A 22,892-nucleotide genomic window follows, 5' to 3' on the forward strand; every position below is an offset into this window, starting at 1 on the left:
AGGGGCGGGAATGCGAGGAGGGTGGGACGTACCATCCCACCCCGGGGGAGAGAGGAGGAACCCAGCAAAGGGAAAAGGAAGTCCTGCCGGGAAAACCAAGGAACGCCCCCTCGCTCCACCCAAGCGTGGATCTTCCCACTCCCCTGGGCCTGGAGAGCGCTCCACCCGCGGGTCACGCCCCTTTTCCCCGGGGCCAATGAGAGCAGCGGGCCGGGAGCCCTGGGTTTTATGAATGGGTCCTGCACCCACCCACCAGCCGCTTGGCCTCCTCCCTCCAAAGGGTCGAGTTAAGAGACCGGCGGCACCTTTAGCCATCTATCCTACAGCAGAGAATCCTAATCGTCTTATTCTCTGGCTCACTTCATGCCATCTTTGAGTAAACTGCCCACGCTTTGTTATATAATTCCTCTCGGACGAAGGATCTCCAAACATTTGACACAAATTACGGGTCAGTATTGTTCTGTATGGGAATTCGTAAATTCGGTACTCAGCGCATGGTTGCTCTTTAAGCAGTTACAAAAATAAATGTAGTCTTTATTACCAAGTAATAAAATAAAAGACATAATTAGCATAGAGAAGCAGGATGAGGTGATTAAATGAATAACAAGGGTGTGTTATTTTCTTTCTGGGGAAAGACTGGGTTTTAAGTATTATAGTGCCTGGCATCATAAATGCACAAAAATATAAATCCAAATTCGTTTTAAGCAGAATTAGGGATTAGCAGAACAAGGAACTAGCCCGGCTAATGTGTGGGTCAAGAGGGCCTAAGGAGTTCATGGGTCAAATGAGGGCTTCTGGTAAAAGAACAGAAAAGGGAAAAGAGTAAAGGAAAGAGACTGGTCCCAAGTCTCTGGGGTTTTTAATACCTGACTAAAAAATAGGAACAAACTCCTGAAAATCTACAATTGTAATAAGATTACTACATGATTAAAAGGAAGCCATGAAATAAAACAGCTTCCATTTTATTTTCTTTTAAGAGCCAGGGTGGGAGCACACTAGTAATTTGGTCCTGACTCCTAAAATCATTTGACTTCACCGCTGCACTGCCCACAGGGGAGCCTGTAAGCAGTGTAAAAGGACAGATACCCTGGATCCTATCTACAAACCCTACAAACTACTACTCCTTGGTAGGAGTAGTAACAAAGGTGGCTTGGAGGCTGACCTCCCTGTTCTGGCTGCAGACACAGAAACACCAGGAACACAATGAATGAATCAGCTACCCAGCTGCCTCCTTGGGACCAGAGCCATGACAGCCTAGTTTGGGCTCCTCCTAAACTAGCCGGATTCAGAGGGGAAAAAAAGCTGACCTGCCTTACTGTATTACTCAGTAACATATAGTACAGTCACTTACCAAACAAGATGTTCTCACAAAGCTAACTTTTTAAAAAGCATGTAAAAATTATACATTTATACACATACACACTATACTTGTACAGTTCAAAAGATAGTCAACAGCTCATCTAGTGCTTTTCTGGATTGTTTCCCCTTCCAGATTCTTTGTCACCCCCTTGGCTCTGCCCTAAGCTGACATCATTTTGTCACATTATCTACTAAATCAAGTAGATGTTCATTTACCCTACTAAGCACAATCTATCTGGGTGACTCGAGAGAGAGGTTTCTGCAAGGTCCAGTCTACACTGAGGCACACTGTTCTCACAGCCGGGAAGAAAGTGGCATAGTGTAAGTATCATGACCGCAGGAAACAGCCTTCCAGAGCAGGATGAGTGCTCACACCTAGAGTGTCCAGTGCCCACTCACTAAAACCTACAAGGCACTCAGCAAAAGTTACTGAGGGTCCCACAAAGTGCGCCACACTGGTTCCCCAAGGAAGTAAGCTGTCTCAGGAATCGCTGGAGGAGAGTCATCTGAACAGCGGTGCTCTGACAACTGTACAAGAAGTCACTTGAACTCTTATAAAGAGAATGTTTAAGGGATCAGCAGCCTCCCTGGAAAATTCAGGAAAACCAGCAAGAGAGGGGATGGCTTTCATCTTTTCATAAAGTTCTTCTCCAGAGCTACTGAGGTTCTCTGTAGAGAGTAGATGTTCCGTTTCACCCTATCCTCCAGGGAGGAGGTAGATGCGCTCTCCAGCTTCATGCGGCTAAGAAGAGAAGACAGGAGAATAACGTGAGTAACAAATATTTGTCAACTGGTCAACTATCTGGCAGAAATAGAAGAAACAGGTTGCCAGCCATAAAGCAGATGTAGAAACCCAAGCTCTTTTAAGCCCATGCAGGTAACCTTGGAGTGGACTCCAACTGGAACTCAATTTGTTAAAACAACTTCCATCAAGGAAAAGTTATCTGTTTTGGAAACCAAGTAAAGCCTCATTGGAAAAAGGCCTCCTGAGCCATGAATTCTTATTTAAATGGAAGTCAAGGAGATTCAGTGAAAATACCAATTCACTCCTCCTTCCTTCAAATAAAAAATATCCCACTGTCTAGCTAGATGCTGGGAGTAGTAACAAAGGTGGCTTGGAGGCTGACCTCCCTGTTCTGGCTGCAGACACAGAAACACCAGGAACACAATGAATGAATCAGCTACCCAGCTGCCTCCTTGGGACCAGAGCCATGAAAGCCCTTAGGCAGCAAGATGCACTCACTGGATAAACTTCCCATCCCGGGCACCCAGCTTCTCCAGCCTCTGTTCCCGTTCATCATCCTTAGCGTGCCTCTTGAGGATATTCAGCCTCTCTTCCTCCCGCCACTTGGCATTTTCCATCATCTCTTGACGTTTTCGCTCTAGTTCCTCTGATGAGAGCTTTCTGTTGAACACAAAACCCATTCTATCAGGTCTACTTCTCTCCCAGCAAAAAAAAACCAAACACTACAGGGAGAACAGAAATCAGGTAGGATCCCCCACCCTGCTCTCTCAATGGAAATGCTCAACCCAGGGCCACACTCAGCATGAGTTTCCTTCCTTCCTAATATCTTGGGCAGGTGGCTTCATCCAAATTTCAAAGACTTGTAGTGACAGATTCCATACTCTCTCTCAGTAATCTCTGGAGTGATTCATTATTTTAAACATTAAATACAAAATATTCCAATTGTTTGCTCAATGACTTATTGAAGAACACAGGACTAAGTTAGCCACATGACTGCTGACATCTACCATCTACCCACTGGAAATGCTTAGAAATTCATGGACATAGCCCAGGAGTACACCGCTTTAGGAATAAGCTAGAAGCCAGATGCCTGAAGAATTCAAGTCAATTCAACTTAATCTCAGAGAGTAATAGGTAGGTCTTCTTCCCTGGCACTCACTGCAAGTGAAGTCAGACCAAGAAGAGGTGATGAACCAGGTCAATCACTATTTAACTATGTCAGAAATCCAAATCCATTGCTTCTCAAATGGGTGTGATAAGCCCATTTAAAAGATCCCCCTTTAAGAGGAAAAATAATTCGTGGAGTCCCATTAGGGAGTGGAATTCAATTTTGAGACAGAAACTTAAAACACTAAAACTTGACATTTAGTTGTCTATAGTGAAATGACAATGCTCCGTTTCAAAAAACCCACTAAATAAAATATATAAAACCACAAAGAGAATAGGAGAGGAGATGACATTGGATAAGAGATGTCTAAAAATTGTTGGAAGATGGAAGTGGATGAAGGGGTGGTAACTACTTTTTACAGATTAGAGAAAACTCAATCCCTTTAAGTGCCCGATACTAATCAGAAGCAAAATCCAGGAAAGGCTCAGAGACTGCAGGCACCAAGTAGAGGATGGTGGTAAAGCTCAGTCTTTAAGTCTGTATGAGGAGGGGCGCCTGAGTGGTTCAGTCGTTGGGCGTCTGCCTACGGCTCAGGTCATGATCCCAGAGTCCTGGGATCGAGCCCCGCATCGGGCTCCCTGCTCTGCAGGAAGCCTGTTTCTTCCTCTCCCACTCCTCCTGCTTGTCTTCCCTCTCTCGCTATGTCTCTGTCAAATAAATAAATAAAATCTTTAAAAAAAAAAATGAAGTCTGTATGAGGAGCAATTAAGACACCCTGGGTCCTCATGCCTAACTTGGGGAAGCCAGTGATTGTTCTCCCAAGCATCGACAGGAGACCCTCCAGAAGGGAGACCCTTCTAGGAGTTTCTGAAGAACTAAGCTAGACAGGAAATCAGAAGTTGCAGGCTAATCAGGCACAGCAAAGGAAGCTGGCAGGGCCACCAGGGGTGGAAATAATTTCTCCCAAAATGCCAGCAGCCAGAGTTAGAGCCATTGGTCACACAGCCAGAGGGCTTTTTCCTTCTATAGAAAAAAAATTTTTTAAGATTTATTTATTTATTTGAGAGAGAATGCAAGCAGGGGGAGGGAAGAGGGAGAGGGAGAGAATCTCCAGCAGGCCCTCCACTGAATGTGAAGCCCAACACAGGGCTCAATCCCATGACCCCACGATCATGACCTGAGTGGAAACCAAAAGTCAGGCGCTCAACCGACTGAGCCACTCAGGCACCCTCTTCTACAGAAATGTAATGGTTCCTGGGGGCCTGGGTGGCTCAGTCGGTTAAGCGTCTGCCTTCGGCTCGGGTCATGATCTCAGGGTCCCGGGATCGAGTCCCGCAGCGGGCTCCCTGCATGGCGGGGAGCCTGCTTCTCCCTCTCCCTCTGCTGCTCTCCCTGCTTGTGCTCTCTCTCTGTGTCAAATAAATAAATAATTTTTTTTTTTTGAAAAGAAGAAATATAATGGTTCCTGACAAGAAAACCAAAGATACTGACATAAAAGTGTCCCCAGCTAAAAACTAGTTCAAACCCAATCTCCCACCAGTAGATAAGTCCTGCCCATACACAATACAGTGATCTCAGCTTTAATTCCTTACTCTTACATATGAATAGACAGTGAAATATCAAACATTTCAGGAAAGCCTCTCACATGAAAGAGACCAAAGGAATAGGGAACAGACGAAGATGAAGCACAAAACTTATTAAAAGTTTACAATTAAAAATTTCACTCAGAGGGCGCCTGGGTGGCTCAGTTGGTTAAGCGACTGCCTTAGGCTCAGGTCATGATCCTGGAGTCCCGGGATCGAGTCCCGCATCGGGCTCCCTGCTCAGCAGGGAGTCTGCTTCTCCCTCTGACCCTCCTCCCTCTCATGTGCTCTCTCTCTCTCATTCTCTCTGTCTCAAATAAATAAATAAAATCTTTAAAAAAAAAAAAAAATTTCACTCAGAGATAATGAAAGATATTACATCGATAAAATGGAAAAGGTTTTTAAAATGAAACATTAGGGAGGGGGCACCTGGGTGGCTTTGTCCACTGAGTGCCTGACTCTTGGTTTCGAGGGATGGAGCCCTGTGGCTCTGTGCTCAGCAGGGAGTCTGCTTGAGATTCTCTCCCTCTGACCCGCCCCCACTCTCTCTCTCTCTCTCTCTAAAATAAATAAATCTCTCTAAAATAAGTAAATAAAATCTTTTAAAAAAATTATAAAAGTGCTGTGTTGCCTGTAAGAAATTTTGTAATTTCAAAAGCAATGGAAAATATTAATTAAATGGGAGTCCCACAAGACCCCAAAAAATTTTTACAAGAAAAAATAGCCTTATTCCATAAAAGTTGCTTTTTTTAAGAAAAGATTTTATTTATTTATTTTGACAGAGAGAGAGAGCTCGCAAGCGGGGAGTAGGGCAGAGGGGGAGAGAGAGAGAAAATCTCAAGCAGACTGCCCACTGAGCATGAAGCCCTACATGGGGCTCAATTGCAGGACCGTGAGACTATGACCTGAGATGAAATCAAGAGTCGGATGCTTAACCAACTGAGCCACCCCCCAAATTTTGGTGCCCCCAAAATTGCTTTAAATTGAGCATCTTAATACAAAAGAGAAGCTTCATCTTTTCAGCTGTTAAAGTTGTTTTAGATCACCAATTAAAACATACACACAAAAGAAAATGCACACATTTAAAAATTCTCAATTATAGCCATAATTTTTCTTTTTATCTTGATTCACTGTCATCTTAATTACATAAAACCACCTCCACCACCTGGAACACCAAACCAAAACACACAATGAGATCACAAAATCTATGCATGGAAGTTTCTGTGCTTTTACTCCTGGGAGAGAGAGGTCTTGAGGGCTCTAACCCATTTAAATCACAAAATTCAACACAAATATTCTAAGGGTTAGGATAAGAAAGGCTGATAAAGTAAGACAAACTAAAGTGATGGCAGATGGCAAGAGAGACAGAAAAACAAAGCAGGATCTGAAAAAGCATAGTCACACACTGACCAAGAGCCTTAAAACACAAAAACAAATACATACGCTCATGAGCATTGACCCAAAGAGCAGCGTAACTTCCAGCCCAGCTGAAAAACTGTCACCAATAAAAGATTAAATTCTACATAACATACTCTGTCTGGGCAGGCAGGGAAACATATAACATATTTTAGAAAGTTGTCAGTCAAGATTAAAACTTTTAAAACAGTTTCTGTTCCTTAGAAACTTAGGGAATCAGGCAATCAAGAGTTAAAAGGGACCTATAGGGTCTGCCTCTTTTTTAACATAGTGAATACAAGAGGTGGTGTAGACTCCCAGTGGTTCTCAATGTTGACTGCCTGTTGAAATCACTGGGAAGCTTTAAAAATACTGATGTCTGGGCCCACCGGTAGAATTTATGATGTAATAGGGCTGGGGTGCAGCCGGGTAATGGAATTTTTTTTAAGCTTCCCAGATGATTCTACTGTGCAGCCAATTTGTTTAGGCAGTAAAAGGAAGTTCACAAAAGTTGCCCGGCTCCTCTCAACTTCTACAAAGAGTAAGCGAGACCCCCCCAGAAACAGCCTTTTGTGGGCACAGCCAACTCCCCTCAGGTCCCAGGGCTGAATGCCCCTGTTCCATCTAACTCACTCCACACCCAACTCCAACACAGAGTCCATCTTAGGGTGTCTGCCTTCAAGGAGAGCACCCTGCTTCCCCTTCAGCTGATGCCTCAAGAAAGGAACACTCTCTCGAGAAAAGCTTCTCTATGGAAATCTCTGTGAGAATTAGCATGTTTACAGATGTCCAGAGACAGTCACTTAAGCAATTGTTCATTAAGTTAAAACTATTACTTTGTCCTTTCAATGTGCCTCACAGGGAAGGGAGGCGGGCCAGACTGTTAAAAGCTGAAAGGAAGAATAAAAGCTGGTTTGATAAAAAAAGGTGATGTAGATTATCCACTTGCCCTGGTTTGAGCCACTCCTAGACTCAGGCCTGCAGAGTCTGCAGTTCACATCTGGGGCTCCTGACTCACCTGGTGTATCCAGGAGCATGCCGCCTTTGGTAGATCTCCTTTTTAGGTGATGGGCTTTTAGTTCGGCCTCTCTCTCTCCTGTTGACCTTTGAGTTGTGCCTGTGACAGACACAGAGTGGGCAAAGAGGAGAAAAGCCTTTTCAATACAGGGGCTTTTATCATGTCCCTCAAATAATGGGAGAAAAGCTAACAGTCTTAGAATTATAATCCAAACTGAAGAGAACAGAGGGCAGAAGTGGAAGAAAAGCAAACACAAAGATATATAAGATTTGATATCAAACTCATTCCAAAGATTCCACATATATAAATATGTAGTTCTAGGGGCCTGAGCTTTACATTGAGGTGGCCGGGGGTGGGTAACGACAGGGACACACAATATAAAGTAAATAAATCAAAGACATTTGGAAAAATTAATGAACAGACATCAGTAAAAGCAAATATACCTGCTGTGACCAGCCCCCACATTTACAAGCCATTTCCCAGTGAATTCCCACACTCACGATTTGCTTGGCCTCGGGGACCGTGACCTTCTGCCTGGGGATCGAGAACTCCTGTCCCGGGACCCCGCTTCTCGGGTGCTCTTCTTGTTGGCATGTCTGGGAGGTGAGTGGGAGGAGCTTCTGGACCTGGAATAATTCTTCAACCCGTGCATTCCCTTTTGCTTGGCCATCAGAGAACTCTGCACTCCATGGCTATGGTAGGAGTCCCTGATCTGTAGCATCAAGGAAAGGAAGAGAAGATATTCATAGAAGAATCTGCAGCTCAGGAGAAAATGCAGTGAAACAAGGAAATGAATGAGCACTGAGGTTCTGTAAGAAGCCAACCGGGCGTACCCAGCCCATCACACAGTTACCACAGAGAAGCACTCAAACTTAGCAAAATTCTCTGCAGAATCCCCTCAGAGAATGGACCCTGCCAGCCACCTGCACTGCCTTAACTTCACCACAGCCTGAGTAGGAGCAAGAGGCAGGGCATGGAGACCAGGACCTAAGGTTAAACCTACTAAGGAAAAAAGGAATCTAGAGGGATGGTGGTCAAAAGCCATCAACCTGGAAGCTAAAAATGCCTGCATTTCATGGAAATTATGTGCAGAGGGAGAGGCAGAATGCCTGCAGGCCCCACTAGTGGTTTAGGCTCTCCGCTCAGAGGGCCCTCAGCCCCGGTTGGAGGCTCAGGGGTAAGGAATGGGCCAGCTCCCCAGCAGCCCTGACCCTGGTGGCCCAAACTCCTTCCTTCCCTCATGATGTCTGATTGGCTGCAAGAAATGCTCTCTGTCCAAACAGGCTCTCAAGTCAACACATTCCAAAGTCACTCCCTCTGAGATGCTCACATCCTTACCTGTAAGCCATATGCCGGGGCTCTGGACAGCACAGGGGAAGAATCTGCCATCTTCTTTTGAGATCTAAGCGATTAAAACACACATTCATTGAAAAAGAAAATGCATAAAGGTCCAGTTTAAATCCTTTGTGCTGAAGCAAGCTTCCTGCTTCAAACGTGACCTTTCCCACTTGTGCTACACTCAGCAGGGTGGCTGTCTATTTGGACTGTCTCTGCTGGAGAATGCATCAGCACAGTCATGTTTTTCCTGTGAAAACCCGCAGGCCTAGCTTTTCAGCTCCAACGCCTGAACACATTCTCCTCTCACCTCGTGCTGCTATTCTAGGGACTAAGAGTGAGTCAGCAGTGCCAATGCTCAATGCTCCCACAGACAAGACACACAGAATGGGCCCAGATGGGCCCATTAATGCATTAAAAAAAAAAAGAAAGAAAAAAAAAGAAGGCTACATAAAATCCACTTCCGTCTTGGAGGAGTCACGAGCAGAGACGAAAGTCACATCTAGGATGTCTGCGCTGAGACCTACAAGGCTACGGTCAGCTCCTTGAGGGGCCGCGCCGAGACCGCCAACGAACGCGGGTGCTGGATGGTGAGTTCTGTGGGCATGGGGCCCACGTGCGAGTGCTCACCCCTGAAACCCCGGTGCCTGGCAGTTCCCAACACAAAGCAGGCGTCCGTGACTATCTGGAGAATGAATGAGTCAATGAGTCAACGAGGGAGGCCCACCTCCACATGCTCACCTCCCCCGGCCGCGCTCCTCCTCGCTACTGCAACCATCACTACTTGAGCTTCTGTGCTTATGTTTCTTGTGCTTCTTTTTCTTCTCCTTCTTCTTCTTCTTCTCCTTTTTTTCCAGACTCATTTGCAACTAGAAAACAGCCAGAACATAGCCATGTAAGATCAGGGAGAGCCCTGAGGGGCCTGGTTCATGCACAAACTACCTGATTCTGTGCCTCTGGGTCGACAGGGGTCCAGGATGCTCACAGAGCTTCCCTGTCAACAGGAGGAGGCAAGTGTTAACCCTGGCAGTGCGCACACACACCCCTGGACTACTGAACGGACACTCTGGTGGGTGGAGCTAGGACTCGGTATTTGTAAACCATCCCCAGAACCAATGCCTTGGAATTCCCAATCTGTCCAAAGAACTCCAACTCCACTGAAAGCAATCGGGGACTGCAAGATCAATTTTTACATTTTCCTTACCAACTAATCCAAAACACAATCACATGGTATGTCAAGTGAATGATAAATGGGCCCTAGAGGCTCGACACCACGTGATCTCCTGAACACACTGTATGATCAGGACTTCCACAGGCATGTCCCATACTCCTAATTTCTAAAAAAACTGACATCACATAGTGCTTTTCCAACCAAACAACATGAAAGAGGAAATCATTCTGCTTTCCCGCTCATAAGGTAAGAGTGAAATGAGAGTTCTCATGTTAAGTAGCTACAAGATCCTCTTAGTGTTTATTTGATAAACTACAATAAACTACTTACCAATTCTTTGATTTTCTTCATTTTCACAGGATTATTCAACACCTCTCTTTTTTTCTCCTCCTCCTTCTTCCTAAAAAAAAGAGGAAATAATAAAAATCATGACTATCTCTTTTGGCAAGGGGATTAAGTCATTCATTCTACTCTCCACAAGTCTACACAGCAATTTTTTTTCCAAATGCACGCAGACAGCGTTTGTGTTAAAAGCTGTATGGTGGTGTGGAAGCCTTCGGGCTTCTTCCTCAAACCTACAGAAGGGACTGAATTGGAGGGCAAGGTTACACTGCTTTCCTGTGGTACAGAAGAGTGCGTGTGGGGGCGCCTGGGTGGCTCAGCCGTTAAGCGTCTGCCTTCGGCTCAGGTCATGATCCCAGGGTCCTGGGATCGAGCCCCACATCGGGCTCCCTGCTCCGCGGGAAGCCTGCTTCTCCCTCTCCCACTCTCCCTGCTTGTGTTCCCTCTCTCACTGTGTCTCTCTCTGTCAAATAAATAAATACAATTAAAAAAAAAAAGAAGAGTGCGTGTGGGCTGTTCCTCATTAGGCTTTATGCAGGGCTTCCCGGCTGGTCAAGTAAATGGGTGTCATGCTGTGTATCAACCGGTTGCTGCTTAGCACGAAAACCAGCTGGGAAATAAAGAGAATGGATTCCTCTTTCAAGAAGTCTTACTCTCGGGGCGACTGGGTGGCTCCGTCGGTTGAGCGTCTGACTCTTGATTTCGGCTCAGGTTGTGATCTCAGGGTCATGAGATACAGCCTTGTATCAGGCTCTGCGCTCAGTGGGGAATCTGCTTAGATTCTCTCTCTCCCTCTTCCTCTGCCCCTTCCCCATCTCTCTAAAATAAATAAAATAAATCTTTAAAAAAGAAAAAAAAAAGTCAGGGCGCCTGGGTGGCTCAGTTGGTTAAGTGTCTGCCTTCGGCTCAGGTCATGATCCCAAATCCTGGGATCGAGCCCCACATCGGGCTCCTGGCTCAGCAAGGAGCCTGCTTCTTCCTCTCCCTCTGCCTCTCTCCCTGCTCATGCTTTCTCTCTCTCTCTCTCTGTATCTGTGTGTCTCAAATGAATAAATAAAATCTTTAAAAAAAATTTTTTTTTTCAAAATTAGAAATATAAATGACAAATGTTTTTCGATGTTCAACCTTATACACTTGAAATAAAATGCTGCAAATTAAACCAAAAAAATTAATATGCACAGCATGAGTTGGCACCCAAAATGCAACTCGACTTTGATATGTTACATATTAGGATTTCACAGAAGATTCTAACGTTTCTTTTTAAAGGCTTCTGCTGTACAAAAAAAAAAGAGGAGGGCGCCTGGGCGGCTCAGTTGGTCAAGCGACTGCCTTCAGCTCAAGTCATGATCCTGGAGTCCCGGGATCGAGTCCCGCATCAGGCTCCCTGCTTAGCGGGGAGTCTGCTTCTCCCTCGACCCTCCCCCCTCTCATGCTCTCTCTCTCTATCTCATTCTCTCTCTCAAATAAATAAATAAAATCTTAAAAAACAAACAAACAAACAAAAAGAGGGGTTGGGCGGGGTAGAAGGCCTGCTCTCCCACCTATCCCGCTCTATACATAGTCCCAAATTTCCAAGAGGCTGCCAGCCTTTCTCACCTTGCTTCTAACTCCTATTTTTGTTCAAGAGCCAAAGGTAAATGAATAATCTGGTCCGGTCCGGTCCACTGGCCATCACTTATCACATGGCCTAGATAAGACACCCACGATAGATCCTCCTTCCCAACATCAGGGAAACCAAATAGAGACAGATCCTTTTATAGGGCAGACAGAAGCCAAGAGGAAACCAACTGTGAAGCTAAGCAACTCTGAAAAAACAAAACAAAACAAAACAAAACTCTTCCCAGCTGGCCACCAGTATACCTGATGATGAAGAGTGGGTCCTCCCGGATTTTGCTGGCCATATCAAGAAGGGAATTGGCACCGGAAGGGGCAAAAATAGAGCCTGGGAGCAGTCCTGTCTCTGAAGAACAGCCTGCCTCCTTCTCCTCCATCTTCTCGAAAACGTACTTGTCAATGGGGCGCCCCAGCAAGTACTCATCGCGGTTCACCATCCCACCAGGACCCTGATACATCCAGTCCAATTTTTCTTCTTTTTTCCTAGTTCAAGACAAAAAAAAACACAATCAAAGGAAATGTAGACTCTTGCAGACCTACACATGCAACCCGAACACGAGGGCTAGAGGACTCCAGCTGGTCGGAGCAGGACTCATTCTCCAGGCACCTGGCAGAGCTAAACCCTGTGCTCCATGTGGCGCACGAGAACACATGGTGCTTGTCTGCATGGAGCTCACGATTCAGGGGAGAGATCGTTTCCCCACTCTTAACGCCATTTATGTGGAGAAAGTATCCCTCAACCTGAGGCGCGGACATTTGCTCAGGGCTTCTCAAGCCTCCTTTACCAAGCCTTTACATTCTGCTTTCATTTTGAGGAGAATCGGAAACAAGCAGCAGATTCTGGATCATCTCACTACCAAGAACAATCTCAGGGAACGCATATGCAGTTCCATGAAGTGTGTTTGGGTGCGGCTTGTCACATGGGCACCAGCAGCAATTCTCCACTTGGGAAGATAATGAGAAAAGACCAGGGATAACTGAATAAGCAAATTATGCTTTCAAGCCAAAAGAGAGGGGCCAAGTTATGTCCAATATTTGCCAAACCAATACTGCCGTGTGGTTCGGAGAGAAAAAAGTGGTGGGAAAATCGCACCTCACACAACAGACAGAAACGGCATGCTGAACTCACAAATGCCTGTGTGGAAGAGCCAACACCACGCTCACGCTGCAAGTGGCAAAGCAGTTTCATCAGAACAGTATGATCCGTAACGTTAAATTCAACGTTTATTGAATATGGCTTCTTCTTCTTTTTTTTTTTTTTATTTGTTTATTTGAGAGAGAGGATGAGAGGAGAGAGAGAGCACATGAGAGGGGGGGAGGGTCAGAGGGAGAAGCAGACTCCCCGCCGAGCAGGGAGCCCGATGCCGGACTCGATCCAGGGACTCCAGGATCATGACCTGAGCCGAAGGCAGTCGCTTAACCAACTGAGCCACCCAGGCACCCTGCAATGGATTTTTTAAGAAGATTTATTTATTTATTTTAGAGAGCATGTGAGCATGGGGGGAGGGGCAAAGGGAAAGGGGGAGAGAGTCTCAAGCAGGCTCTGTGCTGGGCTCCATCTCACTGAGATCATGACCTGAGCCAAAACCAAGAGTTGGATGCTTAACTGACTATACCACCCAGGCACCCCTAGAGTTTGCAATTGATTCTTTTTTTTTTTTTAAGATTTTATTTATTTATTTGAGAGAGAGAGAATGAGAGAAAGCACATGAGAGGGGGGAGGGTCAGAGGCAGAAGCAGGCTCCCCGCCGAGCAGGGAGCCCGATGCGGGGCTCGATCCAGGGACTCCAGGATCGTGACCTGAGCCGAAGGCAGAGGCTTAACCAACTGAGCCACCCAGGTGCCCCGAATATGGCTTCTTAACATTTGTTTATTTATTTTGGCTTAAGATTATGTAACAACTATGAGCATAAAGGATGTCTTCCTAAGTTATATGTCTTTGGACAATTTTTTTTAAGATTTTATTTATTTATTTGAAAGAGAAAGAGTGTGTGCAAGAGCGGGGAGATGGGGGAGGAACAGAGGGAAGAGAAGCAGACTCCCCACTGAGCAGGGAACACAACACAGGGTTTGATCCCGGGACTCTGAGATCATGACCTGAGCCAAAGGCAGACACTTAACCGACTAAGCCACCCAGGTGCCCTGGTTTAAAATATTCTTATTAAAACCGTCCAGGGGGGACGCCTGGGTGGCTCAGTCGATTGAGCGTCTGCCTTCAGCTCAGGTCATGATCCCAGAGTCCTGGGATCGAGTCCCGCATCGGGCTCCCTGCTCCGTGGGGAGCCTGCTTCTCCCTCTGCCTCTGCCTCTCTCTCTCTGTCTCTCATGAATAAATAAATAAAATCTTAAAAAAAAAAAAACCGTCCAGGGGTGCCTCAGTGGCTCAGTCAGTTAAGTGTCTGACTCGATTTTGGCTCAGGTCATGATCTCAGGGTTGTGTGATCGAGCCCTACATCAGCCTCTGCACTCAGCGCAGAGCCTGCTGGAGATTCTCTCTCTCCCTCCATGCTCACGCTCTCTAAATAAATAAATAAATAAATAAAATCTTTAAAAAATAATATTTTAAACCAATGATGGAGGGGCATAACCCTTAGTTTTAGTTTAGTTTTGGTTTTTTTCCTATTAAAAGGATGGGTTTGAGAAACACTATAGTCTAGAATTAAGAACTGATTGTGGACCACTGGGGTCGGGCTCCACCCAGCTTGCCTGGCCTCATTCACACCACTGGAGTCAAGATGGAGGAGTATAGTGAGGACCATGCCCTGTGGGGGGTCTTTATGATGAGTACCATAGGTACTGATATCTTTCAAGCAATTAAAGGGTCTCACCATTCTCCAGCTGGAATAAACCAAAAACTTCAAGGGAGTTTGACAGCTATTAAAATCAGGCCTCCACAGTTGGGAGGTAGCTTTATAGTTTAGGGAGGCCTGTTTTCCAGATTGACTGTTGAATGGTTCAAGCTAGAGGGAAAGAAGATCTCTGGAACTCCACCACAAGTGCTGCCTTACTAGGAGCCACAATGGCAGCAAGAAATGGACCAGTGGCCATGGTTGTTGGGTCAGCTAGGATGGGTGATCCAAGGTTTAACTGGAGGAGCTGGTACCCGGTGGACAAAACTTGCCTTTGTGCAGTTTCCCAATTGTCCTTAGTTTGCTGAAGACCCCTCCCAGTTGCCTTCAACCCAGTTACCACCCTCACCATTGGAGACTATGGACAATGCCAATAGGACTTCTCTCCCTGGATTTCTTTTTTTTTTTAATCTATTTTTTTTTTTTAAGATTTTATTTATCTTTTTGAGAGAGAGAGAGAGACAGCGAGAGAGGGAACAAAAGCAGGGGGAGTGGGAGAGGGAGAAGCAGGCTTCCCGCAGAGCAGGGAGCCCGATGTGGGGCTCGATCCCAGAACCCCAGGATCATAACCTGAGCCGAAGGCAGATGACTAACGACTGAGCCACCCAGGCTCCCCATCTCCCAGGATTTCTTTAACAGAATAAGTTGTAGTTCAAGAAGGATTTGGGAAGACCAAGGCATTCAGAAGAGTGCATGGCACAAAGTAAGTACTAAATAAACACTAGCTGGCCCTTTTATTAGCTATGTATACGCTTCTCTCTCCCACCAGGTTTACTCACCTGTGAATCCCAGACAACTGCCTAATGATCACGTGTTCAGTGTTTGCCATTTTATGGTCAATGGATCTTGAGCAAGGCAGTACTTTTTGAAAGAAAAGCATGTCTTGGTGATTGGGTCAGGGGAACTTTCAAAGGACATATCAAAGACGACTGGAGGGATCATGCCTATGCATGCCTGCCACTAACAGGGATGGGGAAGCTGAGAAAAGATTCATTTATCCATTTGTAAACATTTACTCTGCTACTTCCTAGAGCCAGACAGATGAGGAAGGCCAGAGGATGAAAAAGATTCAGGCAGCCAGGTCGCTCATAAGCTACTGGATGAGGCACAGAGGTCCACACATTACCAAGCGGTGCTGAGGAGCACTAAGCATGTGCTGAGGGGACTAAGGGAGTCATCAGCATGAGGGTGACAAGCGGCACTGCAGGAATGAAGTAAATCTGACAGAGAGAGAATAAAGGGAGAAGAGCAGCTAGGAGATGAGGGAGAAGCTAAGTAAGTGAAGGAAAGAGAAGACAGGATATAGGAAGAGGTAGGAGAACAAGCAACCTGTAGGCCAAGAAGCAAAAACATCTCTGGGCAAGGGCAACTGGGTCAAATATAGAAGAATGGATATAAAAAATGAAGGCAGGGGCGCCTGGGTGGCTCAGTAGGTTGAACATCTGACTCTTGATTTTGGCTCAGGTCCTGATCTCCGGGCCAGGGGATCGAGCCCCATGTCAGGCTTCGCACTGGAGTCGGCTTGAGATTCTCTCCTTCTGCCCCTCCCTTCACTTGTGCACGTGCTCTCTCTCCCTCAAATAAATAAATAAATAAATAAAATCTTACAAACAAACAACCAAAACCAAAAAACAACAGCAGATACTCCTATAAAGTAGTATTTTCACGGCTCTGTTGAGTCTTGAAGGGACTCAACAAGTATCAGTCCTATTCAGTCAGGCCCTCTAGTAAGAGAACACACTGAATTGCCAAGATCCAGGGCTTGGCCTGGTTCCACCACTACCCAGTTGCATAGTTACTTCTGTGCATGCAAGTTACTTCCATATCCCTGTGTCTAAAACAGAGCTAGTAACCACCATCTCTCACTGTTAACTCTGAGTTTTTAGAGGAGAAGATACTTGGGAGAAAAGCCACGTAAAATCAAAATGATCTTGGGGTGTCTGGGTGGCACAGATAGTTGAGTGACTGACTCTTGGGTTTTGGCTCAGGTCATGATCTCTGGATCCTGGGACCGAGCCCCACATTGGCTCCATGCTCAGCGTGGAAATTGCTTGAGAGTCTCTCTCTCTCCCTCTGCCCCTCCCACTCATGCTGTCTCTCTCTCTAAAATAAATAAATCAAATCTTTAAAAAAATAAAAAAGGTAAGATGATCTACAGATTTTTTGTTGTTGCTATCATTAAATATATAGACCACGTTCTCAATCAAGCTGCCCGTTAGGATCACCAAGAGCTCTTAAAAGATACAGATGCCCTTGCCCTACACACCCCCTGCTCTTCTTAGGGAACCACTCCCATCTTTAATCTTCTAAGAATACTCTAAAGTGCAAAGGCTGAGAAACACTGGTATGGACCACCATCTAGAACACGTAATTTTCTAGCATTATCAGTAAATACTAAAGCAACACTATTGCAAAGAGGGATGTGGACATCCAGGATAATACGTGTATTAAGTTTTCTATTTGTTCTGAGAGATGCATTATAAATTTAGAAAAGATTATCTGACCCATGGAAGTGAATCATTACATGGTAAAAGGATTCTACGGGCATTTTATAGGATAAATTAAAAGCATGTCACTGTGCAAAGAGCTATACAAAGCAGTGAGATGGACAAGCAGATGATTAAATACAGCTGCAAGTAAAGACCAAAAAAAGGACATACATGCTGACCTTTGTGTTTTATAATGTTCGAGGATACGTGAGGGGGCAAAAAAAAAAAAAAAATCAAAAGAATATAAAATCAACTTCCTCCTACTCACAACAGGTAAGCAGGCATGAGAGTCAGCAAAGGATAAACGTTTAACTCCTAGCTCTGAAGCTGTTCATCTACACTCCCATCTCATTAACTAGACTCTGCAAAGCCCAGATTTCTGATACAACAGGCGTATGATGTGTAATGCTTTGCTGAATAAGAATTTCAAGGGGTGCCTGGCTGGTTCAGTCAGAAGAGCATGTGACTCTTGATCTCAGGATTGTGAGTCTGAGCCCCACGTTGGGTGTAGAGATTACTTTAAAATAAAATCTTAAAAAAAATTTTTTTTTGGGCGCCTGGGTGGCTCAGTCATTAAGTGTCTGCCTCCGGCTCAGGTCATGATCCTGGGGTCCTGGGATCGAGCCCTGCATCAGGCTCCCTGCTTAGCAAGAAGCCTGCTCTTCCCTCTCCCACTCCCCCTACTTGTGTTCTATCTGTCAAATAAATAAAATTTTTTAAAAATCTTAAAAAAAAATTTTTTTTTCAAAAATAATTTTTTTACTTTTGGTTAGTGGAAAAGCAAAATCTTATGACTAATAAGTACTGAATCTAAAATTGGTATCTGTTTTAAAATCAAGGGTTCACAAAATCTAGTTTCACACAGAACAATGTGTGTTCACCTTATAAACTGCCCAGGAATTAATCTGAATGTGTGAAATTTACTGACATTAAATTATAATGTAGGCACCTGTCTAGAGCATGCAATTCCTGATCTCGGAGTTGTGAGTTTGAGCCCTACATTGGGGACAGAGTTTACTTAAAAAAAAATAACAACACATTTTTAAAAATGTAAAGTATATAATTTACATAAAGCATATAAAGTAAAATAATTTAACGTATGTCTATGGTACTAAAAAACATAAAATTTCATTCCCTTATCTCATTTGATGTATTAATGTCATAACTATATTTTGTTCTATTTAAAAATTCTAGGGCGCCTGGGTGGCTCAGTTGGTTAAGCGACTGCTTTCGGCTCAGGTCATGATCCTGGAGTCCCTGGATCGAGTCCCGCATCGGGCTCCCTGCTCGGCAGGGAGCCTGCTTCTCCCTCTGACCCTCCCCCCTCCCATGTGCTCTCTCTCATTCTCTCTGTCTCAAATAAATAAATAAAATCTTAAAAAAAAAATTATCTTTAAAAAAAAATAAAAATAAAAATTCTAAAAAAGTCTATTTTAAAACATTCCAAGTTTCACACTTGAGTCAGAATGGCCTTCCCCCCAATCCAGTATCCTGAAAGAATGTGACTGTCACCATGCCTAAGTTCCATAATGCCATTTCCATGTGTATGTTTCACATACACACACCACCCTGAATGTCACAGATCCTCTTGTCATGAAGTATGAAAGAAAAGCCCTAGATACCCAATGGGGAGAGTATGCCACCCACCACCCCAGAGACATGAACGAGGAGAATGACAGCACAGATTACTCCGATTTTAGTCTATATGTTGTTTTCACTAAACTTAAGAATGCGCCGTACGTTTTATGCTTCTTATTTTTCTCAGAATACATTTGCTCCCACCTCATTTTATGAGATGGACAGGTTAATGATCATCTGCTGCTCCTATCCTGTATCACACATGAGGAAACTGAAGTAGGGTGAAATGGAGTGGGACTGTCCACAGTCACACAATTTTTACTGACAGACACCACCCACCTGCTTCCAGGAGACCTCACTGCCCCCCTAACATGAGTCTGCAGTGCATAAACAAACAAAAGCAGGACTGAGGCCCGGACACGCTCTGAGAGGTGGGGAGGAGGCAATCACCCTCAGGCATGCTTATTAATCACCAACCATGAGCGAGGCCCACACTAAGCCCTTTACACGCTACCTCATCTGATCCTCCACAAACCTTGGGAATTGGGTACTCTCATTCCCCTGGTTCTACTGAGGTAACTGAGGCCCCCACACTTGCTCCCAGTGACACAGTTAGGCTGTTACACGCAAAGCCAGCCTGAGAGCCCAGGCCGGATTGACTCCCGAACCCATGCTCGCAGCCAGCAGTTCTATGACAAGTGGGTGATGCAGCTGCAGGTCAGCCCCGCAGTGCCCCAGGCCACCGGGACAGCCCAGCCCCACTGCCCCACTGCGGCCTCAGCCTCTCACTCACCTGACAGCCCCAACATCCTCAGCGTAGCGCTGCATCTCCTCCCGGGCCCTCTCCTCCCGCAGCTCCCGCTGCAGCTCCTCGATCTTCTTCCGCTCAGCCTCATGCTTCTGCTCAGCCTTCCACACCTTCTCCACATTGCGGAGGGTCTGGGGGTGCCAGCTCTTCTTCAGATTCTGTGGTGAATTAAAGAAGGGAGAAAACAATGCAGGGGGTGGGTACTGGCCCCTCCATTCCCTGTTCATGCCCAAGCAAACATCGAAGGGCAAGACGTTCTTCACAATGGTGAGGCTGGCACCCAATAATCTCTCACACATCTGGGGGTTTTGTTCAAGTACGTAAAGCTTCAGCACAGAACAGGCCTTTTCTGGATTCCCTTTGGACACTGTTAGCTTGAAATGTTTATGGATCAGACTTCCACTGACCACGCCTGAACTAAGGTATGGTGGTGACAGGACAGGGGGGACGGGCAGAGAGGTGGGAAGGTAAACTCTGAAAGGCAACAGAACTCTAGTGCGTTTGGCAGGGGACATTCATTTTTATGAACACAATCTTCTTCTCCTTGAGTCCAGTTAACCTGCCTTAACCTTATGTGGTTTATAACCCCACCAAGTACCTCTTTCGACCTTCCTTCTTGGGAATCTCCCCTCGGTTCTGATCTCCCCTTCACGCTGCACCCTGAAGCACCTCAAGAATGCTTCTCGTCTCCCTCCTCCCCATCAGCCACTGCTTTGGTTCAGCTGCCAACCAGGGAAGGTTTCCTGGAAGAAGTGACATCTAATGACAATGACAATTTAGCCCAGTGATGTAGGAAGCAGGGAGGAACAGGGGTAGATTTCCAGAGGGAACAGCACACACAACTGCAGGCCCAGTGGTGAGAAAGAACATAGCACAAGAGATTCTGTGGGGCTAAAGAAGGCATGCAAGCTGATGAGGAGGGGCGTCTAAGATGAAGCCAAACAAGCCAACTAAGAAAGGAATAGAGTAAGGGCCTTATAAACCATGTTAAGGGGGTGGGCTTTATCCTGTGGACAGTAGGAAACACTAAACAGTCATATGCAGGTGACAGGCATGACTAGCTATCATGTTTAGAATGCACTGGAGATGGCAGAGATTGAGGACCAGGAGACCAGTTAAGAAGCCTAAATGAGAAAACCTACAAGAGGTACCTGGCATGTAGAAGGTATTCAGTCAATGAGGGCTCTCTTGTCTTTCTTTTCTCTTTTCTGCCTTGTCCTTTTCCCTTCATCAGGCTGCTCAGTCCCCTACCCCACCCGTCCCCAGCCTTGTCCTACTGGTCTTTCTCCCCTTCCTTCAACATGGGTGATTCTGCCCCCTAGGGAACATTTGGCAATGCCCAGAGACATTTCTGGTTGTCCCAACTGGAGGAGAAAAGTGCTACTGGCATCCAGTGGCTAGAGGCCAAGGATGCTGCTAAACATCCTACAATGCATAGGACCACCACCCAGCCCCCCCCCCACACACACACAAAGCAAAACAAAGAATTATCCAACCCAAAATGTCAATAGCACTAAGAAACCCTGAATTAGAGCTTTCCTGTCCCTAAATGCAGTTACCTGAAGAACATGCTAAATTGGGGCGCCTGGGTGGCTCAGGCGGTTAATCGTCTGCCTTTGGCTCACGTCATGATCTCAGGGTCCTGGGATGGAGTCGTCAGGCTCCCTGCTCAGCGGGGAGTCTGCTTCTCCCTCTCCCTTTGCCCCCCCCCCACCGGGCTCGCTCACTCACTCTCTCATAAATAAATAGTCTTTAAAAAGAATACACTAAATTGTATGAATCTTAGAGTCTTGGAAAGCATTCTAATCAACAACACCTGACAAACTCTAATACAGATACTGGACAGGTGGCAAAACCGATCTATTTGCTGATTCAATCAGCTACATTTTAAAGAGGTTAGCATCTTTCTGATCTTGTACCATGTTCTTGTGGGTCCTCTGCCCTATCAGGAGCTCAGCACACTACAAATGAACTATACAGTTTAAGAGAAATTGCCACATAACTTATATTAAGTGCTATAAACTCAGAAGAAAGCTGTCACTACAGATCAGAATGCAGCATTGAAGGAGGAGTGGAAGTCAGAAAGGTGGACGTGAAGAAGATAATTTCAGGTTTAAAATAGATATGGCTCAGGGGTGAAGAGAATGGGGCACGACCACCCCTACTACAGCCCCAAACATGACTGAACTCCCAGCTGAGGAAGAGAGAAGTGTCCCACGACAAGATATACAAAATCAAGCCTGCGTGACTTGGTATCTGCCTCCTTTCGTAGGCATGGTTTCACCACCACCACCCCCTCCCGGACCTTCCCAGAATTTCCAGCCGGGAGGGCCCCCAGTAACAAACACACAAACACCAGCCGCCACAGCTTCGCACACCTTCCCAGATCTCTGCCTGGTCCCTCCGTAGCCCCAGAGATCCGTCCCCTCTCCAAGACTACGCTCCCTTCTTGCGAAAGCACGGCTGTGTAGCCGTGCTCACCCACTCCCACACCCTCCAATTTCCGTCCCCAGCCGGGGTCGGTCTCCCGCTCCGTCCTCCCCCGCCCAGGCCTCCCTCACTTACCAGATCTCCGCCCCCCATGACAGCTGAGAAGTTTCCTTTCTGCGCGGACCTGGAGGACTCGGGAGGGATCGAGAGGAAACGCAGAAAAATAGTTCAGCTGCGACCTGCCTGCCACTTTTACTGCCCGATCTAGAGCCCACTTCCGGGAGGGCGCCCTATTACTGCGTCGGCGTCGCGGCACGATGACGTTTAGTACTCTGTCGCGCAGTGCGGTGTTAGCGTCACGGGCGGTCTCACGGCTTGCGGCCCAGATCTCGCGGCGCCTGCGGTCCGGTTTCGGACACCTCTGTTGGCACCTCACCCGGTTTCGGGAACGCTGTGTTGAGACGGCGCTGCTCGGTCCTCTTACGGTCGGCCGGGAGCCCCGCCCCCGCCCCGCCGGCCTGTTACCATGGCAGCGCGCCACGACGTTCCCCCCGCCGCGCACAGGCTCCACCCGGCTTCTCCGCGCCCGGCTCCAGTGCCAGTTCGCCCAGTTCGCCTCCACCCCGCACACCCCCCTCACGGCCTTTTAGAAAGGCTTTTCAAAGACGCACTCCTCTCCAGCCTCCACGCAGGGTCAACTCTTACTCCAGGCCTAGTTTATCGAGGGAAGCAGAAAGCATCCCGCCGAAATTCCATCGGCTTCCCTGCACCAAACCTTTATTGTTTTTTAATTGGATGAGGCCCATCCACATAAGGCTCTCTACCCAAAAGGTGGGGCTCGAACTCATGACCCTGAGATCCCAAGAGCCTGCTCTACCCACTGAGACCGCCAGGCGCTCCCTCCTGCACCAAACCTTTAGAATCTGCCTGCTTCTCCATTTCCTTTCCCTTCATTTATGTCGGAAGAGGCGTCCTTCCCGTCTAAGTCCTCACGGTTCATCAGCTCTGCATCCGACCCCTCACATCTGGTATTACAGATACCTTCCTCCATCCTGTAGCGCCCTCAGT

The 22,892-nt window shown here is 46.4% G+C and overlaps 1 protein-coding gene across 1 annotated transcript; it reads right to left on the reverse strand.

Annotated features, from left to right (window-relative positions):
* Positions 1-327: 327 nt before the first annotated feature.
* On the reverse strand, positions 328-22,106 carry CWC25 (CWC25 spliceosome associated protein homolog). Its single transcript, XM_021704153.2, has 10 exons — positions 21,960-22,106; positions 19,380-19,552; positions 11,917-12,153; positions 10,045-10,114; positions 9,285-9,412; positions 8,547-8,610; positions 7,709-7,920; positions 7,209-7,307; positions 2,603-2,764; positions 328-2,101 (listed from the first exon to the last, which is right to left on the reverse strand). Exons 1-10 carry the CDS (start codon positions 21,975-21,977, stop codon positions 1,987-1,989), a joined length of 1,278 nt encoding a protein of 425 aa, XP_021559828.1. The 5' UTR covers positions 21,978-22,106; the 3' UTR covers positions 328-1,986.
* Between the last annotated feature and the right edge of the window lie 786 nt (positions 22,107-22,892).

The sequence above is a fragment of the Neomonachus schauinslandi genome, chromosome 15 (genome assembly GCF_002201575.2).
Source record: "Neomonachus schauinslandi chromosome 15, ASM220157v2, whole genome shotgun sequence".
Lineage (NCBI taxonomy): Eukaryota > Metazoa > Chordata > Mammalia > Carnivora > Phocidae > Neomonachus > Neomonachus schauinslandi.

Bases quoted from the DNA above. Each gene is read 5' to 3' on its own strand.
- CWC25 (XM_021704153.2), bottom strand. The intron at 12,154-19,379 runs GTGAGTGAGAGG...GTCTTGAACTAG, and splicing joins GAGGATGTTGGGGCTGTCAG to GAAAAAAGAAGAAAAATTGG. The intron at 7,921-8,546 runs GTAAGGATGTGA...TTGATGCTACAG, and splicing joins CCCCGGCATATGGCTTACAG to ATCAGGGACTCCTACCATAG.